The sequence below is a fragment of the Eleutherodactylus coqui genome, chromosome 8 (assembly GCF_035609145.1).
Source record: "Eleutherodactylus coqui strain aEleCoq1 chromosome 8, aEleCoq1.hap1, whole genome shotgun sequence".
NCBI classification, from domain to species: Eukaryota; Metazoa; Chordata; class Amphibia; order Anura; family Eleutherodactylidae; genus Eleutherodactylus; species Eleutherodactylus coqui.
In genome coordinates this window covers 32,522,977-32,534,139 of record NC_089844.1, presented here as the reverse complement: position 1 = coordinate 32,534,139, position 11,163 = coordinate 32,522,977, and the positions used below count along the sequence as shown (strand labels likewise).

Genomic DNA, 11,163 nt, shown 5'->3' with positions numbered 1-11,163 from the left:
ACTTTAAAAAAAGACATAAACAAACTGGTGAGCGGTCTGCAAATCATATCCTACGAAGAATGGTTAAAGGATCTTGGAATGTTTAGCTTGCAAAAAAGAAGGCTGAGAGGAGAGTTAATAGCTGCCTACAAATATCTGAAGGGCTGTCCCAGTGCAGAGGGATCAGCCCTATTATTTGCACAAGGAAAGACTAGAAGCAATGGGATGAAACTGAAAGGGAGGAGACACAGATTAGATATTAGAAAAAAAATTTCTGACAGTGAGGGTGATTAATGAGTGGAACAGGTTACCACGGGAGGTGGTGAGTTCTCCTTCAATGGAAGTGTTCAAACAAAGACTGGACCAATATCGGTCTAGGATGATTTAGTAAATCCTGCACTGAGCAGGGGGTTGGACCCGATGACCCTGGAGGTCCCTTCCAACTACCATTCTGAGATTCTATGTTATATAAAATAATTGGCTTGAGCTAATGATCTTGTATCATTTCTGATGTGTTGGTTTTTGTATCTATATGAATTTGTAAAGGTACAATTTAGAAATATTTAGAAAATAGTTCTTGGGCCATAGGACACTTATGTGATAGGGAATTTGGCTTATGATTAGGGCTCATAATACTAATCACCTGAAGGTGAGTTTTCACTATGCAACAACTGCATGAATCCGAAACCAGGCTCCCCCTCCACCCCTTGCCCCCAGGAGCCAGTGCCCACATAATCTGGCCGATAGTGATGGCAAGATTGTGCATCCACTAGCTGCCACAAGTGGGCGCTTTTCAGACACGTGGTTACTGCCTTCCTGTTCCTGAAGTTGCCTCTGAGCAGGGAGAGGCAGTTTTGTGTAGGGGCAGTAGCATGCCTACTTCAGGCTTCTCTTCCGCAATTGATGATCGACCTGCAGGCTTCAGAGCCCGGAGTGGGAAATGGAGCGCAGAAGTTGAGCTGCTACCAACACGAACCTCCTTCACCAAGACTGGCATCTACCTCATAGTCCAGCATGCCCCAGGTCAGCAGCAGCCCTCCATCCCCCAGCTATGGGAACATTAAAAAAAATACCACCCCACCCATCTGCGAGCACAGAGCTTGAATTGCACAGCTGCTTGCAATGGAGATGCTGTCCTTCAGGCTTATGGACACAGAGGCCTTCCACATTGTAATTCTACCTGACAATGCACAGTACCAGATGACCAGACGCTATTTCTTTTTCCAAAAAGCCATTCCTGCCCTGCACCACCATGTGAGTGATAGTGTGTCGTTTGCGTTCAAGAATGCTGTCAGCGCCACTCCTAAGAGTTATGGGACATTTATCCTTGTCTGACCCCTCCTCATCCCCCAAAATGAAAATTTTCTAAAGCATAAGAAACAGCTGTAGCTCTAGGGAATGGGCGAATTTCAGGTGCATGATTGGCTCTTCTGCGGTTAGAAATTTTACCCAGTCATGCGATTTTTTTTTTAGCACACCTATAAATTTGGATGTAATGCGCCAGACCTCCGACTAGAAGCCAGCCAATACAGGACACTCCCAAAAGATATGCATACCTCGTTCTCTCCTGCATCTTCAGCAAAGTGGAGATGCAGAAGGCATCATGGTGTGGAGGCAGGAGGGCACCCTGTACCAATGAGAGAGAATATTGAGCCATGACTCTTGAAATCTACTGGATATTGAGGATTTATGCGTGAAAGTGTGAATTTTTTGTTTTTGGTCCTCCGTAAATGACATTCAGAGATCTCTCTCCCATTGTTTTATGTAGATGGCATCTGGTGATTCAGACTGTGAATTTAGTAGAATGTAAATATGTGAGAGGGTGCTTCTAACTGGGCCTTGTGTGTTGCACAGTTGTTCAAAGGGCATCTTAATACGAGAGAACAGTCGTGGGGAGGGTAGCGAAATGAGAAAGTGACGGAGTTGAATGATCTGCCATGGAAACACCGGCATTGGGTTGGAGATATGTGATAACATTTCTGTGGACATCCATGATCCATTTTGGAGGAAATGGTGTGCTTTGTCTTTGTGGTCATCTCGCCAATGTTGAAATATCCCTTTCTCCATACCGGTGGGAAGCCTGGATTACCAAGAACAGGGAAAAGAGGGGAAGGTGCTGGAGATACCTCCAATCTTGGAAAGGGACTCTACCATGATGATTTTTATGAAATGCCACAAACTGATTATTCTAATTCTACTCATCACTAGTCCTGAGTAAGAATGAGCAGCTCTCCTGGCAATCCCTGTATTACCAATGCAGCCAATATCAGGTTTAACGCAGGGATGGAGACAACTGTATTTCCGTTCTTTGATAGCAAGCAAGGATTCCAAAAATGGAAGTTTTCCCATACATCCAGTTTGTAGTGCCATTTGTGGGTCACTTGGGCCAACTGAGAACCCCTTTAAAGATAAAACTGCAGTAAATATACAATATGATTCAAGCTTTGAACACTGTTTCCATCTCTTCTCACATAAAGATGCCCTTCTCTTTTACAATCAGCAGCCTGAAGTTATGGACTGTAGATTCGCATTTCTTGGAAGGACGATTGATATGTTAAAAAAAAATCTTTAAAATTGTATCATTTAGGCAAATAACTACAATTACCAATGTAATGTATACAATGAAATGTAACAATCATTTGTTATTTTCCATTTCTACTCATATTCATTCCTTAAGTTGCAAGTTAAGACAAGTTAGGTAAAGTACCAAATCATTGCATGCCATTGCCTGGAGGCAACAAACTAGATGTGGATGGTTTGAATTTGGGAATTTACATCATTGAGTGATTTTAAAACTGAAACAAACTATTTTCAGCTTATGGAGCGTATGACTGTACACTGACTAATATATATATAAAGGAGATACATAAATGAAAGCTGAACACATTAAGAACAGGGACGTGATCGTTTCATAACAGTCCATGGACTTCTTCTCTTTTCCATCCAGTAATGTCTTTGTTTCTTTGACTGAAAAGTTGTTCACTTTTGGCAATAAGCTTTCGCCTAAACAAAATTAAACAGCAGGAGTGAGAAAAAGCAATACTGCAATACGATGTGAAAACCTGATGATTGTACATAGATGCTGCTCATCCCTTACTAAAAGAGTACGGTAGTCTGTCACAGGTTGCTTTTGCAGAAAATTCCTTCTCCTCTAGTTACCACTGACTGATGAATTGCTTCATGTATATTTAAAAAGAGGTTCTTCAGCAGCTGTAGACCATTTTTTTTTAAAAAGGATGACAGTGTTTCATATCAGTCAATAATGGACACAAAGCACCTGCCTTCTGTTTTTATATGGTCATCAATAGCAAACTTTGGAAAAGTTTAGTTTGACAGGTTCACCGAAATTCGGCCTAAAAGTTGGTGTATAACATCCAGCACTTAGCACTGTTGGCTTGCAACTGTGGGTCCTAGGTTCAAATCTGAGCAAGGACGACATTTGCAAGAAATTCGTATGTTCTCCAACAAAGATGTTTAGGTGCATCTGAATATGAAATTTATATATATACATATATATATATTTAGTTATATACGGTATATGGGTATTTTTATTCTTTGCTTATCATTTACAGTAGGCAGTACATTAGTTCACGTGTAAGGCATAAAAGCTTTGCAATGTGATGTTATCAGCAGAAACCGAAGCAGTGATTCATTATATTGCAGTAATGTTAATCCTCCTTTAGACCACACCTGACCGCAATGACTAATAGAGGTTGTTTAAGGATACCAATCAGAATGCTATTACACAAGTGTTAGCAGCCCCTGCTAACTCCCAGATTTTACCATTTATTCTGCACTGAAGTTGGAGGTCTGGCTGGTTAGAACTGTGTTGTGACGGCTCTGATCAATCATATTTTACTAAGCAATTGTGTGTGTAAGCTCACATAACCAGTGCGGTCTGCATTAAAGGGAATAACCCTCATATTCTACCCTTTAAGGCTGAATGCACATGACCAGGGCGGATCCCGCAACAGAATCCGACATGGTGGTCAGCCGGTGACACCTGTGGATTTGTCTGCAGTGTTCTTCATCTGTAATACGGACGTGCCGGTTGGCTAACATGCGCAGTACAGATTTTGCGGCCTGTCCACTGTCAGACTGCTTCTATTGACTTCAGTGGAAGTTGTCCGCGTGGAATCCGCACCGAAATAGAACATACTGTGATTTTCTCCCCCACAAGTGGAAAATCACAATTGATTTCCGCTTGTGGACATGGAAAAGTGATTTTCCATAGCATATTATGGGCGATATTTGCTGCGGAATTCAGTGGTGGACGCCTACTCTGGATTCCGCAATGCAAATACGCCCGTGTGCATTGGGCCTTAGTAAACTCCTTTAAGTTTAGTGTTGCCCTGTTTGTTGTGCTCATGGTACCCTACACTTGTTTTTACATGGGCATTTAGCCCTGCTATTCTATAAGGACTTGTGGGCTGCTGTAAACACATATGCGGTTTTCTAGCTGCCAGTGTGCAGGAGGAGCTGAGTGTTAACATGGGCCCCCGCAGAGCCTGACAATTAACTTACTAGTGGTGTTGAGCGAACCAAACCAGTGGACCTTTGTTTTGGGTAGAACTTTGCTAAAAGTTCAGTTCAGGATGAACCCAAACTGAACTTTTAGCAAAGTTTTACCTGAAACAGGGTTCTACTGATTCAATTCACTCAACACTAGTCCTGAACACTGATGTATAACACTGTCTCTAACGGACATAAATGCCCTGTATAACACACTCTCAGAGTGTTATACATAGATTTTATGGTTCTTGGACAGTGTTATACATCAGTTTTAGGAGTTCTGGTGAACTTCTGGTTTGGTTCAAACAAATTTAGACCAAACTGAACTTCTTACAAAAGTTTGTCGAACCAGTTGAACTGAACTTTTCCAAAGTTTGTTCATCACTGTTTACCAGTAGAGATGAGTGAGCATACTCGTTAAGGCAAATTACTCGAGCGAGTATCATTTTCGAGTACATGCCTGCTCGTCCGAAAAGATTCGGGGGCCGGCTAGGGTGAGTTGCGGGAGTGAGCGGGGGGGGGGGGGAGATTCCCCTGCCGGCCCCGAATCTTTCGGGCAAGCAGGCATGTAACGTTTTGCGCCCATGGTCACAGTGCAGACTAACTGCACATTATGCCAGAGGAGTCTGCTGAGGTAACACTGAGCAAGTAGACCCAAATGCAGTCGCCATGAGACAAGCCGATGGGCTGATGACAGAGGCTTAGCAACTGAGGCCACTCTCACACAGGTGTTAACAAAATGCTGCATTCTATATCGCGGCATTTTACAGCAGGCTGTGTGGAAGGGTCTTAAGAGAGCTTGAGAGGTGCAATGCAGCAACACCAAAATATTGCCGCCATGAGATAAGGCGCTGGGCTAGATCCCAAGATTGGGAGATGTGAACAGCCTGAGTGGTTCTACACAGTAAGGCCCAAGTGCAACCACCATAGCGGTGATCTGATGAGAGGTTTACAGATTTTGGGAGTTATTGATGATACAGTGTGGGCTTTGTGTGTGTGTTAGCCCAGAATTTGATGTCCAGCGGATGTAGAGAGGTTGTGGCTGCTTTGAGGACTACAGTGAGGCTTATCCAACCAAGTCTGGCAGGGTGAGTGGATTGGTGGAGATGAATAGGGACGGTAGGAGGCCCGATGTGTTGTTGGGAGACGAATCCATGTTTAAGTGAGCCAACCCTCCTTCTGCGTAGCAACAGAAGGTTCAAGTGTTGCACTGTATTTTTCAAGTAATCGTTAACCAATATTAAAGTTATGATAGTATCTGCTGTTACTAGTTCATTTGAACGGTTCTTTTTAAAGAGACAGTACCCTATTCTTACAGGAACTTAAACTGGAAATATGCTAGCCGCACTGTGGCCAAGGGACTACACAGTTGTTTGTGTAGAGTATTGAGAAACGTGCCCGCTGCACATTGGCATTCATGGGTAATTCAGCATTTGTGAATGGTGTGGTGGCCACAAGGACCCAAGGAGGTGCAGGGCAGCATCCATACGAATGGCCTATTGGTAAAGCAGGGAGTTCTAGTGATCCACAGTGACATAGAAGGGTGGATAGGAGCCGACAGTCACTTTGATGCAAGCTGACACTATGGAACCTTAGATTAGGATTTGGGAAAGGATAGAATAAAGCCGATGCTGCTGAGACGAGTCCACAATTCAGAAGTGTTGAGAATTCAAGTTTATTAGACGATGCTTTTTGGTACCAGAATGGCACCATCCTCAGGCCAATTACAAAACAGCAACACTAAAGAGAGCAAGTGGCATCATCCGGTCACATACACACTGGCAGTGACCAAGAAACCGAATACAAGCAAAAATACCCAACAGAACTTGTGAAATACAGTGCAAAAACCTCAATAAAGACGTAAAAATAAAACTAAAACACAAGCAACTAAACATCCACTTCTGGATCGTGGTTTGGCTTTCGCAGCGCTACCTTTATCCTCCCTTCTCCCAAATGCTAATCTACTGCTCACAGAAATGCCCTGCATCCATCTGGTTAGGAGGAGGCAGCAGCTGATATGCGTTTTTGCACAACCACTGAAAATGAGAGTTTATAGTCTTCTAATTAATCTTATTGCCAGGTGACCCTGCATATTGGAGCGCTCTTTCCTCTATCTATACTGTGAAGGCCCCGGGTGTAAGAACCACCCAGAATTAGTCATGCCACCATTGGGAAAATAAAGTTTAATTGCTCAACTGTAACAGCCTATGTCATCAAATGAAGAAAGCACATACAGAAAGGAAGGAATTCAGTTAAGCAGCAGCGTATGTGAAAAAGACTTGGGTATACTAATAGATCATAGACTGAACATGAGTCAGCAATGTGATGCAGCAGCTAAAAAGGCAAACACAATTCTGGGATGTATTAAGAGAAGCACAGAGTCTAGATCACATGAGGTCATTATCCCCCTCTACTCTTCCTTAGTCAGACCTCGTCTGGAATACTGTGTCCAGTTCTGGGCACCCCACTTTAAAAAAGACATTAACAAACTGGAGCAAGTTCAGAGAAGAGTTATCAAGATGGTGAGTGGTCTGCAAATCATGTCCTATGAGGAACGGTTAAAAGATCTGAGAATGTTTAGCTTGCAAAAAAGAAGGCTGAGGAGGGACTTTATAGTGGTCTACAAATATCTGAAGGGCTGTCACAGTGCAGAGGGATCAGCCGTATTCTCATTTGCACAAGGAAAGACTAGAAGCAGTGGGATGAAACTGAAAGGGAGGAGACACAGATTAGATATTAGAAAAAACTTTCTGAGGGTGATCAATGAGTGGAACAGGTTACCATGGGAGGTGTTGAGTTCTCCTTCAATGGAAGTGTTCAAACAAAGGCTGGACAGACATCTGTCTAGGATGATTTAGTAAATCCTGCACTGAGCAGGGGGTTGGACCCGATGACCCTGGAGGTCCCTTCCAACACTACCATTCTATGATTAGAGACACTCTTACAAGCAAGCATAATCTGTTAAATTGTGTGGTGCAGAAATGCAGTCTTAAGCTCTCGCTCACGATCTGAAGGTCGTGAGTTCAATCACCGCATGGTTCAGGTAGCTGCTGAAGGTTGACTCAGCCTTCCATCCTTCTGAGGTCGGTAAAATAAATTATTTGAAAGCGCTGTGGAATAAGTTGGTGCTATACAAATAGCAAGATTTATTTTTTATTTAAATTACGTATTCTAAGAGGGCTAGATAAGGGTGGAGCTCCTAATTAATATTAATGATGATTAGCCATGGGTGTATGTCATTTAAGAACAGTGCCTATATTCTGGTTAGGGCTCAAAAGGATATAAAAAGTCAGAGTGGCTCTAGATAGGCATTAAAGAAACAAAATTACCTTAAGTCAGCATTCTCATTCATCATAGACTGAATTCTGTGCTTGTATTTGGAATCCACTTTGCTGACATTTTGGTCAAAGCTTTTCTCCATTTTATCAATTTGACTTTTCTTTAAAATAGAACATCAAACATAAGTGATACATAGATTGTACAATCTCTTAAAGGGAACCTATCATGACCTTTGAGCCTCAAAATCTACATTATGAGGCTCAAGGGTCAGAAAATTGGGTGTCTGAGGAGCGTTGTTATATACTCACCGGCCGCCCCGTTGCTGCATTGTGTCCATGCGTGACAACAACGTGACTCCATCTGCAGTGCATCTCCCCTTCATCCCTGGACAGCCAGTTCCCTGACCTTTGAGCCCCATAACATATTTTATGGTGCTCAAAGGTGATGACAAGCTCCCGTTAAAGAACATATATACTGTATATCTTACATTTCATGAAAGCATTGAAGGGATCTGCTCATTTGAGATCTTAACACCAAAGACAAGTGTCTAACAAGTAAAGGTTTTGGAATGATTTCCCTCCCCCCTTTTCTGAGCAGCATGTCATCCTCAATTCTAGCGATCGCTGTATTTAGCGATCATTCTCCCTTGTGTCTTTTTTTCATCAAAATGAAAATATATCATAGCAAATAAAAATGGGGAAACCATTGCAAAGATTTTCTCTCTTAAGGCCCATTTAGACACAACGATTATCGCTCAAAATTCGCTGAAATGCCATCTTTTGAGCGATAATCGTTGTGTGTAACTGCACTGACATTGTACAGTTTTCGTTATGCCATCGCTCATCGTTATCTTTCAGCATGCAGAAAGACAGTGATCTGCCTTATCAGGGATTCACAGCGGGATACAGGTGATACTATTGTTTCAGCTGTATCCCGCTCCCTGAACACAGGCGGGGTATGAAGAACAGAGCGGTCCAGCTCTGTTCTCCATACCTGACATAGAGTGCTCGGCTGTATAACAGTTGGGCGCTCCGTGCAGAAAACATCTGGATACAGAAGACAAGCGGGGACACCCCACTCGTCTTCTGCATCCCCCGCTCAGAGCGCTCGGCTGTATAACAGCCGGTGCTCAGAGCGGGGAAACAGCTGTATGCAGAAGACAAGCGGGGACATTTTGTTGGTCCCACCTTAGGTTAGTATGTGTATAGTTTCTCGGTGGTAGAACAATTCACACTGAGTTTCAAAATTAGTTCAACTGATCTGTTTGTAGTTTTAGCGACGTGATTTATATCTCTGATGTAGCGAGTGTCCCTATTGGTTCACAGCTCGACGCGTTTCCTTCTGCTCATCCGGCAGATCATCAGGAGGTCTATGAACTCACAATGGATCAACCTTTAATCTAATTTCTCTTTTTTTATTAAGAAAGGTGTTATAGTGCATAGACATCTATCAGAAGATCACCAATCTATCTACTTCAATATACCTCATAGACGACGTGATCTCTTGGTCTACTGTCTTGTGATTCCTTTACATACACTAATAATAAATATTACCCAGCAGGCATTTATTCATACTCTCCTAGTTTCATATACTTATAAAACCACTAGGAGTATTTATATCCTTTTGCGGTAATTGCATACAATGTCTCTCTACCATCTGCTTATAGGTATCTATATCTATGACTGTTTTATTAATCAGTATAGCTGTCTAACCACCTACGTGGTGTCCACCCCTCCGGTCAATATCTAGGAGGTGTCAGATCACGATTTGAAAATACGTAGGTTTTATCTTAAATATGCGCGGACAGTCGTTGATGCAGAAACCCTCCTTTTATGGAGTCTGCGTGGGGAGATAATATATCTCCCTGTGCCTGGCCACACTCTGGAAGGAGTGCTCCCTGTGCCCAATGCTAAGAGAGACCTGCCCGATCAGGTCTATCTTAGGTTGGTACAGATGGACTTCAAGACCCAGGTTTTAATACCCTGTTTCCCTGAAAATAAGACATACCCTGAAAATAAGACATAGCCTGATTTTCTAGAATTTTTGAGGATGCAAAATGATTTTTCAGGCTTTTTGAGGATACTTGAAATATAAGCCCTACTCCAAAATTAAGCCCTGCTAACAGTTAATTAAAAAAGTCAATTTAAGTAGTGTCCAGGCAGCTATACATGTAAAAAAGTTATACCTTTTTGAACAAAAATTAATATAAGACACTGTCTTATTTTCGAGGAAACAGGGTATATACGTAATGAAATTGAGTTTTAACTGTCTATACTGTGAAAAGTTTAGTTTCTTCTATAGATCAGTGTACTGCGCCTGTGATAGTGCAGCCAGTTTATACATGCAGATACATAGTTTACATTTTGTCCTCTCGATCATTCAGTCATTCACATTCACTATTCCAGTGAATGGAATGGAATTGTTCAGTCGAGCGATAGAGTTCCCTCGTTCACCCATTTTATGTGTGTAGCTAAATCTTTTCAATGTTGATCATTCACATTCACTGCACCAGTGAAGGACCGAACAATCGCTGTATACATGTAACGAGTTGCAAAAGATAATTTTTATGCCCGATTTTAATGAAAATCGTTCCTTGCAAAAGAGCCCAAGTCTAATGCCTCACACGACCTTGCACTAGTTTCTGAAAAATCACACGGATTATCGCACCATTAAACTGTCCTAGTGTAAAGAAAAAGTTGCAAGCAAAAAAGCAGCCATCCCAAGGAATTAGAAGTGGTCTTTAACCCCTTCTCGACATCCACCATATATAATGTGTGTTTATATATCAGATAAGGGAGATGAAACAATACCTCTGCAGCACCACCTATTGGAAGGCAGCATTCCTGCAAGTCTATGTTAGACTCTTGATACAAGCCTTATAACAATGACTAGGAATTGAAAGCAAAGCCGGATCCCATACACAGACAGCTGTTTCGGGGTGTTTGCCCCTCATCAGTGTGTAGTAGGTTTCTGGCTTGGCTAGTGAGAGGCCTGTGATGTGGGTCAGGAACGTTATCTTTTCTCCTTAGGTAGAGTGCCTAGAAGGTGAGTGAGGAGACTTACAAGGCCATTCATGCTCCTCTGGGTAATATACAAATAAGGGAGATGGATTAATATCGAGAGTGTTCGGAGCAGGCTCAGAAGCAGAACCATCTCCATAAGCAGAGTGTGTCTGCTGTATATTACAATGGCTGCAATGGCTTGGACTGCAGATAACTTTGATCCCAGCCATGCAGACCCTTACGTAGCATAGTCCATAATGGCCATGCATCAAAGAGGTTTGACAGAGAGACTCACACTCATATCATAACCTTTACAACACAAACTGGTCATGGCAACTGAAGGCCTAATGAAGGTTCCCAGGTCCTACTATTTCAAGTACTGCTATTAGGT

The 11,163-nt window shown here is 42.4% G+C and overlaps 1 protein-coding gene across 1 annotated transcript in view; it reads right to left on the bottom strand.

Moving 5' to 3' along the window:
- Positions 1-2,596: 2,596 nt before the first annotated feature.
- FLACC1 (flagellum associated containing coiled-coil domains 1) overlaps positions 2,597-11,163 on the bottom strand; it is a 53,863-nt gene continuing 45,296 nt past the window's right edge. Inside the window, exons 13-14 of the mRNA XM_066577785.1 lie at positions 7,821-7,930; positions 2,597-2,982 (exon numbers count right to left, since the gene is read on the bottom strand). Coding sequence (XP_066433882.1) covers positions 2,889-2,982; positions 7,821-7,930 — 204 coding nt within the window. The 3' untranslated portion in view covers positions 2,597-2,888. The remainder of the gene's footprint in view (positions 2,983-7,820; positions 7,931-11,163) is intronic.